The sequence below is a fragment of the Aquila chrysaetos genome, chromosome 14, assembly GCF_900496995.4.
Source record: "Aquila chrysaetos chrysaetos chromosome 14, bAquChr1.4, whole genome shotgun sequence".
In the NCBI taxonomy this organism is placed as follows: Eukaryota; Metazoa; Chordata; class Aves; order Accipitriformes; family Accipitridae; genus Aquila; species Aquila chrysaetos.
In genome coordinates, this window is record NC_044017.1 from 16,730,006 (window position 1) to 16,745,507 (window position 15,502).

At 35.4% G+C, this 15,502-nt stretch overlaps 1 protein-coding gene across 12 annotated transcripts in view; it reads left to right on the top strand.

Moving 5' to 3' along the window:
• MYCBP2 (MYC binding protein 2) overlaps positions 1–15,502 on the top strand; it is a 204,571-nt gene that overhangs the window by 118,768 nt on the left and 70,301 nt on the right. For all 12 annotated transcript variants that reach the window (XM_030036241.2, XM_030036239.2, XM_030036242.2 and 9 more), the window contains 8 exons: positions 1,279–1,331; positions 2,628–2,800; positions 3,142–3,286; positions 5,168–5,380; positions 8,042–8,097; positions 8,539–8,654; positions 10,760–10,857; positions 15,082–15,198. In XM_030036241.2, the coding sequence (XP_029892101.1) occupies positions 1,279–1,331; positions 2,628–2,800; positions 3,142–3,286; positions 5,168–5,380; positions 8,042–8,097; positions 8,539–8,654; positions 10,760–10,857; positions 15,082–15,198 (971 nt within the window). The remainder of the gene's footprint in view (positions 1–1,278; positions 1,332–2,627; positions 2,801–3,141; positions 3,287–5,167; positions 5,381–8,041; positions 8,098–8,538; positions 8,655–10,759; positions 10,858–15,081; positions 15,199–15,502) is intronic.

Below are 15,502 nucleotides of genomic sequence, written 5' to 3' on the forward strand. Positions count from 1 at the left end.
AGGAAAATAGAATGATTGAACTGTCTTCAAATCAAAGTTACTGGTTGTTATTGGTATCCTTGTAGGACCCCTCCATCTTCAGCTTTATTCGCATGATTTATCTTGGTGTACTGAATTTAAGGAGGTTGTCCTTCACAAAGAGGTACCTTGCTTTTTAGTAATTGTTGTAGTGGGTCTATTCCGTATACAAGTAGCCAAATACTTGTATAACTATTCCTCTGGAACCATTAGGAAAAAAAGTGTTTTGAAAGAACGTCAAAGAAGGTTTAGCCTTTTTTGCTCCAACGGAACATGGACCAGACGGTGATTCCTTCATGTATTAGGAAAACTTTATCTCTGAGAGTATACTCAAATACTGTTAGAGTTATCATGTTCAAAAGATCACAATTCCTCCTTGCCAGTTCTCCAAGACTTAAATTTAAGATGATACTTCCCAAGAGAGAGATCTGGTCTGTGACAAAGATCTGACTGAAACAGCAATGTGGAATTGATCGATGTATTTAACATTATTACTTAATTGTTTCAAATGTGGTCAAAGTTATTTCTGAGGGCAGAGTTTTTATATATCTATCTTTCTTTGAATTTTAAAAATGCCTTAGGACGTGATTCTTCTCATTTCTCTTTCTCTCTTCTGACTAGTAGAATTGCCTGACATGTTTTTGAGAGAGAGAGTAGAAATATGGTAACCTTATCTGTTTTACTTTTCTGTTGAAAGACTGTGTTTGGCAATTCTGGTCACCCTGGAATCAGACTTTTGAGTTGTATTTGTGAGAAGGAAATATCATATAATAGAATGTATTTGAGTTTTATGTTTTAGGAGGAATCATAATTTACAAAATTGTGCAGAGTTTATCAGGTTTTCAAATACTGTTACTAGGGTAAGCTCTTAAAAGGGAGCAGCTGGTGCATACTTATAGGTACTGCTTCCCAGAAACCATCTTGACCTCCCAAAATCTTTTTCTGAAAGTATCCAGTCACATACAAAGATTTGCCATACATACTGTCTTGGAGATAAGAAGAGAAGTACCAAATTTTTGTTTTGTGTAATGTATATTGTTTATTTGCTTGTGCACTGAACTACACAGTACTGCATGTTTACTGTGTTACTTGAAAATATTAATCTTTCAGCTGCTGGTTAAACAATATTACACATCATCATGCAAACCTAAATTTTGGAATATAAAAGGCTTCACTAAACAGAATTGAATTTCACATTCCATAATACAGAGATAAAAGTCAATATTATTGTTATGAAAATATGTGTTTATATTTTTACAGCAGGTAATGAATTTGAAGAAGATCTTGAGATACTTGAAGAGGCTGCCTTACAGGTATACTGCGGCTTTTTATCCATTGCAACATACTTAAGCACATAATTGCATTGAAACTTTTTGACTGCTACAGGAGAAAAATCACTTGTGAGATTTCTGTAATAGAAGGGAATCCAGCTGGTTATAAAACAGTTTAAGAATGTCTTACAGAAGTTTAGTATTTACATTAAATCTTTTTTTTATAATAAATCCGCTTAGAAAAAAATGCATAAAATATCGCACAGAAAGTTAGATGACCAGGTATGTTTCAGAATATCTAAGTGTTTGGCTTAAGTTGCACTATTTAGCAAATTTTAAATATTACCAAAATTAATCCTTCATGTCTTTGCAATTGCAGAAAAACATTTTCAGCTGAGCAGTAACGTTTATCAATTCCCAAATAATATGATTGCAGTTGTTCTGGTTTGATGATGGTATTTTGTTTGTTGTGATGGTAGCTAATGCTGGTCAGTAACTCCGTATTTATAGCCCCTAGCTGATGATGAACAGTGAAAAAGGAGTTTTCACGTTCTCTCTCTTTCCTAATTATCTTCAGGGCAACTGTTCTGAAATTCAGTTGTCACAGTACTTGCTGGAAAAACATCAGTGCTACAGTATGACACCATTGCATAGGCCTTAGATGACAGAATAGTAAACAGAAACTGTCTAGGAGGAATCAGATGTTCCTTGGAAGAAATATTTTTCAGCAATCTGTTCTTGGACCCACCGTGTTCTAATTCAAAAAGTGAGCTAGGAGTGTGCATGCAAGTAATGGATTCACTTTTGCTTTTAGTCCTGTCTGTTCAGTATTTTATGCATATTTCCACCTTCCTTCCCTTCTTGCAAAAGGTTTTCTTTTCCTTTGTCTTACCCAAAAATATCTTTCTTTGAGATCTGCCTTTCTGTAAGTTACATCTCTCGCCTTTTATTTTCTTTTGGAACGTGCTCATTGGTCACATTTTCAGAACGGCTTTCTTCATTCACAATTCAGCAGTTTAGGATACTCTTAACATGAAAGTTCATGTTACCTTATTCTTTCCTCCAGAAATTCTCCCTCAACTCAAGCTCATTTAATTTCTTTTGACGTAAATTATTGTTTTATAGACCGAGCTGACTTTTTTGTTTAAACTTTTGTCAGAATAAAGTTTATCTACTCTTCTCCTCCTTGAATAGTTTTTAATGCCCAAAATGTCTTTACCAATTGTGTCATATTATGGGAAAGTGTCTACATGTAAGATACTGAAAAGCTGTTTTATGTCTCCATCCTTTCACCCTCATCTCAACCTCTGCAAAAAAAAAAAAAAAAAAAAAAAAAAGGTGTGCAAATCTCATTCTGGCATTCTTGGGAAAGGCTTGGCACTATCTCACTCACCAACCATTTTGGAAGCTCTCGAAGGAAATCTTCCACTGCAGGTACAAAGCAATGAGCAGTCATTTCTGGAGGATTTCATTGCTTGTGTACCAGGATCGAGTGGTGGACGACTTGCAAGGTAAAAGTTTGTGTGCTGCATGAATAAACCCATTACTTCATAGTTGTAATATTTAAGCTTTGCAGAAAAATAGAAAATGTGTAGTTATCTGCTACATTTTAAAACCTGTGCACTGTTGCTTGTCTATACAACTAGCTGTAGAACTTTAATACTTACATCAAATATTAGTTAAGTAAAACTATTTGGCCATATTGTTTCTATTAATATATTAGGTAAAAGCATTTATGTATTCAGACCTTCTACATCCTTTCTTAGCTGGAAGTCATGTTTGTACAGAGTAAGAATTTATCTTTTGGGGGGCTATAAGAAATTTTAATGTCAGGTGTTTTTCTTTGCTATAGGTGGCTTCAGCCAGATTCATATGCTGATCCTCAAAAAACATCATTGATTTTGAATAAGGATGACATTCGATGTGGCTGGCCAACTGTTATTACAGTACAAACAAAAGACCAGTATGGGGATGTTGTTCATGTTCCTAATATGAAGGTAACTATTGTAATCTTGGCTGTTCTTATACTTCATCATGCTATCTTTTAGTATTTGTTGTAGATATTCCACGGAATACTCTTGTATAGGGCAGAAAGTGGCATTCGTAAATTCAGTGTAGTCAGATTTTCTTACCTCTAAATCCACAAAATTATCAAATTCTGATTATGCCAACACCATTTCATGCCATTTATATCTTGTCTGTAATGGGCTATACATGTGTAGTTGTGGAAATAATCAGTTGTAGGTGGCGTTTGATGGTGGTGATGTGTAAGGTGACAAGAATCCATTTTTTTAACTTGTAAGCCAGGAAAAAGTATTATAAATCGAAGTGATGGAAAAAAGAATCAGAAGCACATTGATGGACCCCTTTATAGTCACTTTATTTTAGAGTAGAACAGCATTTCCCCCTTTTCTGTTTCTAATATTTGGAAGTTCCTGTAGTCTTTGAAATTAATAAAATAACTGGCAAGGTCTGGGTTTCTTGGGTTTTACTTCAGCCTCTTCAGTTAATCACTGATTTTTTAAAAAATTTTTGTTGTTGTTGAAGTACTGTAAAGGAAGTCTTCATGACAGCCTCAGGTAGAATTGGAAAATATTTGCACACTTTGGAGTAAAACTGATGTGATGCGTTGTAAAAGTTGGCTGCTTGCTTTGAAGTAGTGAAGCATGCAAACAGAACAAATTGTAAAAACAATTTTGTATTCATAGTTCTAATTAGGTTACATCTATGTTTTAAAGCCCACTATTACTGCGGAGTAGTTGGTTTTGTTGAAGCCCAAAAGCAGATGAAGTACCTTTTTACCAAGGCATAATTCCTGTGATAAGAGCTCTCAGATGTTCTTTGTATAGGATGTAATAATTGAGTTATCTTACAGTGAGCTGTAAACTCATTAATGAACAGTGAGTGCAACAGTAATACAAGAATCAGCTTAGTCACAAACACAGCTTGAATGAAATTTATATGTGTGGTTACTGACTTAAATTTGTGACAGAGGAAGTAGAAAACTCTTTAGTGATTTTATTCTATCAATCAGGAGAAGGATATGTCAAAATAGCATCATCAAAATTATTGCTGGATTTCTTATTAAATTATTGTTTTTCTTCACAAATATATTAAAGTAACAGAGATCTTAATTCAATTTAACCATTCTGTTGGACTCATTCTGTGTGCAATGCACTGATATGTAACTTCCAGTAAATAAAGTAAAATTTTGATAAAACAGTGCATGAAATTTGCAGTATTTAAACATACTTTACTGCAGATTTAGGATGAGTGATGCATACTTATTTTCCAGATAGTCTGTCATCCCTCACAAAACTAGGTACAGCTGACTGTTACCTGTACTAATGGAGGTTTGTGGTACCTCGAGGGAAAAAAAAGTCAGTTAAAATATGCATTAAAGAGCACAGTATAAATGTACAGTGCTGATGTAGTAGGGTGGCAAAGCTAGCCAAAATCCAATCTGGCCACTGCTGATCCAGATCTAGCAGGCCCCAATGATTCACTCTGAAACCTGTGCACTCATTTGGAAGGCTCTCTTCCTACTTCATAGCATTTTCTGTTGTAGGAAATCTTAGCTAGGCATACCAGACTATGTGCTGCTTCCCAGGGAGTGGTCTGGGACTGGCAGAACTGACACTGGCCCTTACTGATCATGTGCCAAGTCATTTGAGTGCTTCTCTCCTGTACATATACATTTTTCAGAGGTGCTGTGCTTGGTTTTGCAAATTGTTAAGTGTAGACACATAGGTTTTTGACACAGCTGGATTTATAGTGAGTACTCTAAGCACTTTGTTGCTGTAACTTATCAGATATAAAAGAATGAGTGTGTGTGTCTTCTCCCTAAATCATGTTCTGTATTGCATGTCTTATTGCAGGTAGAAGTCAAAGCTATTCCTGTTTCTCAGAAAAAAACATCTTTGCAACAAGAACAAGTTAAAAAGGTGCAGCGGATACCAGGGAGTCCTGCAACAGCTGCTTCCCCTAGCAGCGATATGACCTTTGGAGGACTTCCTTCACCAAAGCTTGATTCTTCCTATGAGCCAATGATAGTGAAAGAAGCTCGATATATTGCTATTACAATGATGAAGGTAAATTACTGTCAATTTAGCAATATAACTATAAAATTCAGGATTCAAAGTGTGTAAAGGAGTGCAAAGGAGAAGGAAAAAAGTACATTTCAGTTTGGTCACAATGTAAAACTACATTAATTACAAATTACTTTGATTTTATTTAAGTCCAGCAGAAAACTAGGTACATCAAAAGGGCCAATTGCCTGATCTCTAAAGCAGTTATAAACTGGATTAGCATTTAAAAAGAAAAGTTGTCTTTGATTTTGATTACACTGATGAACAAACTAGTCTGAGTCACTCAGGAGAAATGAAAACAGCTACTGAAATGGTGGAGGGGAAGCCAAACCAATGTATCCATGTGGAGTTGGAGTGTTGCAGTGAAGCTATATTAAAAACTAGAACTGGTGAACATAGAAAAAAAAGGTCAGAGCTCAGCATAGTAAAAAGGTCATACAAATGATTTGTGTATCAATGCATAAATATTAAACAGCATCTGTTGAAATTAGCCATTGTCAAATGGATCACCTCAAAGACTTTGCCACGAACAGTTTTTAAAGAGGTGAAAACTGAGCAGTTAGTATTGATTTGAATATATTTAACACCTGTGATAAGTTCACATATAGGTAACATTGACCCAGTTAAGAGACATGACATAATGTGTATAACTAGTGGTTAGATGACTTAATAAGACCTCATTAATCAGGAGTTAGAGAAGGATAAGACTTGGTATAATCAGTATGGATTTATGGAGGGGAAAAAAATCAGCAAACTAGCATCTTTTAGATGGTACAGGTTTGTTTTCTGCAGAAGTTAGTGCTACAGTAGCTATATGTAAATAGTGTAACTGGCTACTAAATAGTGTCTTAATGGATCAATGAAAGAACTATGAAATCAGTATGGTGTGCAACAAAGGCTTTAAAAACTTGTTAAATCACATGTCTGAAAAGGTATTTATAGCCAGGGAGTGTATATCAAGGAGACAAGTGTGATTGGCTTGTTTGTTGTTTGTTTTTTTATTTGGGACACTGCAAAGATCACTTCTTGGCTTGATGCTACTTGGTAATTTTACCAGTGACTTGAGTGGGGAAAAAAAATACTTTATTTATTCAAAGTTGGAGCCCAGATGCAATTTCTGATAACCACTGGCCACTGGTACCTGTTGCTTCTTTTCCGGTAATAGGTGTCAAATCTGCTCATGCAACTGTTATGGTGGCACATCTTGCAACGCATTCAGTACTCTGGAGTAAGTGATGGTGGAGCAAGTGCAGGGTGTTTAGAAATTCGTTTCTGGATTTGATGGACCCTTTGAGTGAGGAATGCTTGATGTTAGCTTGTTAACATGTAATCATTTTTTAATTGAATCAGGCTAGGATAAAATGAAAACACAAGTGTTCATTTAAAGTTGTCTGAATAAATAATAATAGTACAAATCTTTACAAAAAGATAAAAAGTGAAAGACACACACCAAGGTAAAATACAAAAAGTGTCTGTCTCTTCTTGTTGAAACATGCTTGACTTCTATATTTAACACATTTCTTGGGGAATCTTCCAGAGGTTCCTTTCAGATTAAGTCTTTGCCATCCAAAACTTTGACATTTTTTTTTTCATTCAGAAGATAGCTGATATTTTACTGCTTAAATTCAGGACTGTCTGACATTCTGGGAGATGCAAATGTGTTACCTGCTGTATTTGATTAGCTTGTTAACAACTTTTCTGATTCAAGAAAGTGTAAATATTCTCTTCTACTTCCCTCTCTGCATTACTGAGCACACTCATTTCAGTGTAAAATGCAGATGTCCCTGGTCCTTTTTGTTTTATACCAGCCTGCATGTTGTATCAGTACTTGATAGAAACATCCAAATATGATTAGAAACTCTAGCTTCTTACTTCGTGACAATAAATCATGACATGTTTGGGGCACTGATACCCAAAACTATATCCTTGTATAGAGACCCAAAATGGCTGATCTGCATGAATGTTCAAATATTCTTATCTCACCTCTTCTCCCCCTGTTGTTTTTGATTGAACACGGGAATCTGATAACTCAGCAACCATTGCAGCCCAGCGAGATTCTTGCTGAGGTACTTTGTGCAGTTCTAGCACTATCATTATTCACTTCCTATGGGCCTTATCAGTGTAGTTATTTCACAAGAATCTGTGAAAATGAACCAGGTTTTTTTGTAGTGGGAATCAATGGAAATATCACCTCAATACAGAGGGAATTTCTTCTTCACTTTGAGTAGAAACAAAGAGGATCCAAAATTCCATTGATAAATCCACTGGGCTGATTTGCATTTTTTGACCTGCAACATCTGCTTTCTTATCTTCACGTGGTCTTCAAGACACTACCTGCATTCAAAGGCTTTCTATACAAGTGAGATTAGAAGAGATTCAAAGACTTGACTGTGAACGAAGGTTTTTGTTAGCAATAGCTATCTTTATTATCTAAATAATGGCAATTTAAAGAGAAAGTGAAGATATTTTTTTCATGTGTGTATATATATATGTCTGTGTTTCTGTGTTTTGGAATTTGTTTCTGGTTCCCTGATCAATGCTTCTGGTAAGTGTAAAGTTAGATTAGTGTGTTCTTTGAGAAAATACTCTGCTTTCTTTTATTCATGACCGCAGTATAACTTGTAACTGTTGATTTTATGTTTGTTGAATTTAATTTGTTTGTAGGCATATGAAAATTATTCTTTTGAAGAACTACGCTTTGCTTCACCAACACCAAAGAGGTAAACATTAAAAAATTACTTTTTATTAGGGACTTAAATTAGCATGTCCTGTCACTTCTGCTTACACCTAGACTCACAAGCCTTCACTGCCAGGTAATCTTGTCTGAGGGTAGAAACACTATAAAAATTGTGTATTATTATATTTTTTTCTTAAATTTAGAGATTTAGTTTAAGAACCTTCATTCTTAATTGTTCTAATGTTGATTCCTTATTCATATTATCTACTCTCTGAAGGTGTTCTTTGATCATTTGCTATAAATAAATGTGGCAGAGGGTTATAACTTCATAATAAATAATATGGGGTTCGTACATTGGATGGGGGAAAATGCTATTTAGATGATCTGACAGAAAAAATAGTTTTCAAACTAAGTATTACAGATGATTTCCAGGAAGACAATAATTATTTAATGATTTCAATTGTTGGGGTTTTTTTATGCCTAGACCCAGTGAAAACATGTTGATCAGAGTCAATAATGATGGTACATACTGTGCGAACTGGACTCCTGGAGCTGTTGGTCTCTATACCATTCACGTTACTATAGATGGCATTGAAATAGGTACTTAATTTTTTCACTATACTTAAGCATAAATTTATATTAAATCCACTTTGTATACTGATAAATGTATGTCTTGGTGCTCCTAAGATTTATTATTACAGTTCATAGCAAAACTTAGCACCCAAGTTTTGGTTCAGAAGCTTTCTATCTAATTCTCTCTTCTTTCTCAGAAGAAAAAAAAAGACCACAGCTATTCTGTTATGGAAATAGGGACATATGTGGCAAATCACGTATTTATAATGTGGTTAGACTACCAGATTAATAGAGTATCTTATTACCTACTCTCACTGTTGCAAGAAAAATGTCTTGTTTCAGCTGAGAGTGACAGAGATGTATAGTTAAAGGTGGAAAAACAAACAAACAAACAAACAAAAAAAACAAAAAACACTGAGGAACCTAAGGAAAGCAGAAATTGTTCCTGACCATGCAGGAGTAAATAATGTAATTTCTTCTGTGAAGAATTGAGAAAGTGTGGTCTTAACTGATACTCTACCCTAAGTCTCAATTATTTGTACTAATTTTTAAATCCTTTGGGTTTCTTCTATGCTGAAAATCTTTTAGTTGTCTTGCTGGTCCTTGGGAGTATACTATGAGATACTATAGCATGCGGCGGAAAGATTCCCCCTCCCAAAAAAAGTCTGTATCTTGAATACTCTCTTGTTAGTCTTAGTGGTGGTATGGTGAAGATGGCAGTAGAGAGATTGAAGGCATTGTAGTTAAGCCCAGATCTGACAGGAGGGTTTAATGAGTTCGCCAGCACCAGCAGTTCCTCTTTCCCAATACTGTACAGCACCTTTTGTAAATACATAAAGTGGTACTCAGAAATACAAACACACATATTTCACATAGGATTGGAATGGGATGCTCAGTTTTATGTTACCTACAGAAGATAACCATTAATGATCTTTTATGAATCTTATCTTTGTTCCTCAAACAAGAACATTTTCCTTCATAGGAGCCTCCAGTGCACTCAGTTGTAATTTTTCCAGTCTGCCATCCCTGGAGACAAGTTTTACACTGTAGTTCAAATCAGCTGCTGTTATATTTTTACGTGGATTCTACATCCTCAGCCATTGTGTAGGGTTAACTTTTAGAAATGCTAGAATACAGTTGTTGACCTTGGTTATTAAACAGGTGTGAGTATACTCTAATACTTATCTATGCTATTCTTCTTCAATGTAACTTCTGTTCTGGTTCAATCATAGTATCTTACTATCCCCTCTCAAGCTTTCATGTACCTATGCTTGACCCATAATTCTGTCAGCTTTTAACTGCTTAAGTCCTGGTAGCACTTAGTTTCTCCTCAGTTTCAAGCCTTTTATGTTCTTGGTACTTCTAGATTCCTTCTGTTACTTCCACGCTTGTTTAAAAAAATGTTACTGAAACCAACAGTTTTACCACTAGGTCTGGCTGCTTCTTTTCAAGTTGTTGCTCTTCAAAGGGTCACCCTGTAAAATGAAACAAAAAAACCAAAAAGATCTACTGAGACCATTAATTTGTAGTTTGGCTTTAACAGTGATTGCTGAGACTATTTCTTTTAAGATTATTACTCAAGGTTACATCCATCTGTTACCTAAGTTTGAACTGTTTCTTTACATGTATTTTTCTTTAAAATCTGAGAATGTTACTGTGTTGAGATCTTTTCTGATACTTTCTGGTTTTATAACGGTGTTGTTAATTAAAGATGCTGGCTGTTTACATTACAGGCCTTTTCTGGTTGCGTAACTTGGTTTTTAAGACTTTTATCTTTTTTTCACATTTTGCGATTAGCATCTGCAGCAGTACAGCATGCATAAGCTATTGCCTTTCCAGGATCTTTCACTTGCCCCCCTCAAACATCAAACTCTTCTGTGTTCACTATTTCTTGAAACATAGCCCTACAGACACTATTAGGATACAAAATTACTTAATAGTGCTGTGTACACAAGGTGTAACAGGTATCAAATAACAATGTGAAAGCAACTGCAAGTGTTGTTTATGGCAGACAGATAAGCAAGTGGTTATTTTGCCTACTCTGAGTTGTAGCACAGATAAACTGTAGTTACTGTTTAACTGATATATCCCCTTATATTTTTTTTTTAAACTTAGTCTTTGTTTGCTTATAGATGCTGGACTAGAAGTGAAAGTAAAAGACCCTCCAAAGGGAATGATACCTCCTGGAACCCAACTTATTAAACCAAAAGCAGAGCCTCAGCCAAACAAGGTTTGAAGAACTGAAAAAAACCCCCACCCCACCCCCGATAGTTATATTTGGGTGGGATTTTACTGTTGTTTAATACATACTTTATCATGTTATAGTGGTACAGTACTTATGGATATTCGCAAATCACTTTAATGTGCTGAATGGAATTAAATGAATATACTGGATAAAATGAAAGATACTCATTCTGTTTTCTTTCTGTCTATCCATTAATTAAATTGTTAGAAGCTCTACAAAAACTGCCTTAGTCTTGGCTTGTCGCACAAACGTTGTGCAACTCTTATGAAAGTCACAGACTGCATTCTGCACTATTATTAGTTCTTTATCTTTGATATTGTAGTACGAAATTAATTGTACAAAAGGCTTTACAAAGATTTTGTTTGTTTTGTGATAAGGATCTTTCTTCAGTCAATATAAAATCCAAAATTAGTTTCTTTAGTGGTATCTTCCTTTCTTAGAATATCATGGTTTTACTTTTTAAAGTTACCCTTTCTGTAGCTTTTGACTTCCCCATTTCACCTTATAGTTCCACCCTGAAGGACTAAAGTAGACACAAATAACAGAAGAAAAGTGAAAGGTGGTGTGGCAGTCCTATAAGGAAAATGCCCAGATGAGGGAACCATCTTCCACTTCCTCTTAGATGCAAAGGAAGGGTTATTAAATGAGGTGCTGAATCATTTTTTCATTGAATAACATGAATTAAAACATGTGGAATTCTGAAATACCACAAGGTTATCCTTCCTTGCCTTGTTACAACTGCAAAGGTGGCTAAGAAATACATGGTTACAGAAAGGATCAGGTGTTTGCCAACTTCTTAGCTACACAGCGCATCCTGATTTAGTTCTTTTCCAATTTTCAGATTAATCTAGAGACAGTAACTTTGTTGTATGGTTCCCCAGTCTGTAAATGCATCTAGTGTCTGCTTCTGCCACTAACAAGATTCTTTTCCCTGGACCTACACCTCAAAATAAAAATAATAAATTTACCTTTAGTTTCTACACAATGTTTTATCCCTCATTGCATTTGGGGTTTTTCATTGTTGGGTTTTTTTGTTTGTTGCTTTTTTTTTTCCCCAAAAAAATACTTTTAGGCTTTCTCCCTTCTCTTGGAAGGAAGACTTCCTGGTTACTTCATTATCTTAATTGAAACTCCCAATTCCTACTGGGTGAGATTCAGCTCACAGAACTTAATGTATCTCCATCCAAGCTGATAATCGTATGTGGTGTTTGCTGTCACCAAAGTGTGAGAAACATCTGTTCTAAGATGAGATAAATTGCTAGGTGGAAGTGCTGTCTTTCTTTTCAATTACTACAGTGGAAATTGAAGTGACTGGTTCATACATAATAGCTACATTTTGTCAAGTAACAGTCTTCATGACAGTTAAAAGTACTTGATAAAAGTTAGGCCTCTGGTGTTCTGAGGCATTACTTAGTGTTCAATCATCTCCCTGTGTTGTTCTGCTTGCATGTCTTGTTTCTCGTTCCAAGTTGTAGTCTCTTTGAAAAAGGAGCCATCTTTCTGTCCTGTATATAGCATCTGTAGAGCATTCTGCAAAAATATACTAGACCTTTCATGGTAAATCATTTTATCAGTCTTCTTTCTTCTGTGTTATAATAAATCACATAACAAACCAGGTTAGAATAGTTCTTTGTGTATGAACAGCAGTATTATAAATAATACAGAAGGTAATTATTTCACTGTGCTCCATGCTTCTGAAGCCAAGAACGCAGATTAGACATGTATCAGAGACAGTCCAATATACCAAATCATGTTTTGCTGAGAAAAAGGGCTTAGTTGAGCTCTAGAAGCCTCTTCCTCTTCTTTGTCAGCCCAAAAATTCAGATAGTTATAACCAAAAGACACTAACAGTGCATTCTCAGTGGTGATCTGTTCTCAACTAGAAACACCAAAATATTTTCATTGAGGCAGTGGAACATTCCAATTTTGTAGTCAAACCCTACTTGAATCACAAGTTGAAAATGGATAATGTATTATGATTTTGTATTGATTTCTTCATTCTCTGTTAGACTCTGTTGAAGTCAGATGAAAATGTGGTTTTCCTGTCCATCCAAGTTGGTAAAGGAGATTACTATAGTGATCTGGACTCAGCCTGGAGTATACGACCCATAAGAACTGCTGCCTCCTCATTGGCTGTGAAACTTAGATTAACTAATTTGCAGGAAATTCCATTCCACATGCTATTGAGGGAAACATTATCTTTCAAGCTATGTAATGTAATTCAGGGGAGTTGGAACCAACTAGAAGAAAGCAGTCCTAGTTTAGCTGAATTGGAAGGGACAAGACTGGTACCAGAATGATTGGTCACTAACATGTTTTGACTGTTTCTGCTGTCATGACTGAACAAGTACCTAGCATCAGTTGCAAAAAAACCCACCAAACCCAAAAGCTCTGGGCAGGGAATGGTTTTGTGCATCTCTTCATAGAAGGTTAACCCCCTTGTTAAGGTTGCTTTATCCTATATAACGCAGTTTTCTGTGCTGCTGGGAGTACCTCTTTTCAGATTCAGCAAATAAGAAGGCATGGCAGCAAAGCTCTTAAACTGCTGTGCACTGATGTACATCTTAATTGCTAAGCCTTTCTGCATTAGTCACTTCTTTTAGTTGGAATCCAGTTTGTGTATGCTCCATGGAAGAACTGACTGTGGGGCTGTTAGAGGACAGAGTTGCTGAACCATTGTGCCTGAGAGAAATATTCCAAGCAAAGAGATGCTATAGCAGAAAGAAGACTCGGACAATTAAGGTTTTCGTGATGGTCAGAAATGAACATAATAGAACATTTCATCTGTTTTTTGTTGTATTGTCTGTCAGTGGATCTGATCCCTGAACAGTTTGTAGTTAACAGCATTAAGTTTTCTATTAACTAGTTAGCTGCTGCAAAGGGGAAAGATGCTCTTTCCAGGCCTGCGCGTATCCAAAGCTTGAGTGTGAGTTGTTCTTCCTCTAAATTCAAGTTTTTAATCCAAGTTCTAGCCAACCCTTCACATGATTTTCTGAAGTAACATTTTGGGGTAATAATGCGGGGACCCCTAATTTGCAAGGCTTTGTTTATAGGCTTGTCTATGTTGAGAATGCTGTCAGCAGTGATTCAGCCTTATATTTTTAAAAGGACCTTGGAAGTCTTAATTTTGCCTGTTGAGAGAAATCTAAATCCTTGGAGTAACAGGATTGTTAGTAAGCAAAACCTTGCATGTTTTGGAGTACATTACAGTTGAAATTCTTTACATGCTTCTGTTTTGTTTTTTTTTTAAATTAGCCTTAAAATAAATATAATTTCTTAAAATAAATAATTTCTTTAGGAAAAAAAGAAATTACTTCATGCAGTTAGCTGTTACTTTTTCCTGGGTTTATTCTTTCCATATCATTCTGTGCTTTATGTTAAGTTAAAGATTGAGTCCATACTTCAGTTGATACTTTTTTCAGTTTTACGTGTGGAGTATGAAAATAACTTTCCAAGAAAAAGGTTGTATACCACATGCATAGAAAATACGCACTTTTTAAAACCAGAGACCAAAATGGCTTATGTTTGTTCTCTATGGGACAGGTGCCTGATAATCTGTTTGAATGGAGAAAAAAATGATAGAGAACAACAACTGGGCAATTTTGGGGGCTGTAGTAAATCAAACTAGTAACAAGGAGCATCTGATCTAACCCTCTTATGAACAAGGGAGGAACTATTGAAATAGCTGTTTGAAAAATAAAATAAAGAAGTAGAAAGATCTGTTGTTTTTTCTATTTTTACATGGCTACTTTAACTCGTCAGTTAAAAAAAAATTCAAATTTTGGCCAAGAAGCTGACTAAACAATGTTACGGTAGCACAAATGAGAACGGGTAATCCCAGGTTGATTGGTTACTGGAAATACTAAATTTGAAAAGGCAAAACCCTTGAAACTTGCAAGAATGAATAAAATGGAGGGGGGAGCAGTTGAAAGAATTGGAAGCTTGTACTGAATAGTGTGGTATAACAAGAGATCTTTCCAAGACTGAGTCAATGCACTTTTAGGGCTTTTTTGCACATTATGACTTTATTGGTTATATAAAAAAAGCGAAGTTATACACAGCAGCCATGGGAAACTAGCAACAAACTGTAACTCTAAGACTGGCATCTTGTCACTAGCATTTCAGAATCTGTTAAACCTATTTCTTTTTACTCTTTGAGAGCTCTGTTCCAATTTTTTCTTCCTTACTGTCTTCCTTTGCTTCTCTTAGGTTCGCAAATTTGTGGCCAAGGACAGTGCAGGGCTTCGTATCCGTAGCCACCCTTCCCTTCAGAGTGAGCAAATAGGCATAGTGAAAGTCAATGGATCCATCACTTTCATTGACGAGGTAATTAATAAGACATTTCTGTTGAAAATTGGGCTAAGATGTAAAGTTAATTCATGCAAATAATGTTTTCTTTCATGTTTAGATGTTGATATATACAACTTAAGAACATAAGAGTATAAATTGCAAAAATCTAAATATTTACTAATTTAGTTTTTCAAGCTGTCATTTCTTTTTAATTTACTTACTTGAAAACCTGTAACAAACTTTTGAGACTCTGATATGAGGAAACAAAATTCCTAGAGTTCATCTTATAATAATATCTCTAAAGATTTAGCTGTTCATGACTTACTATTTCAACTCTACA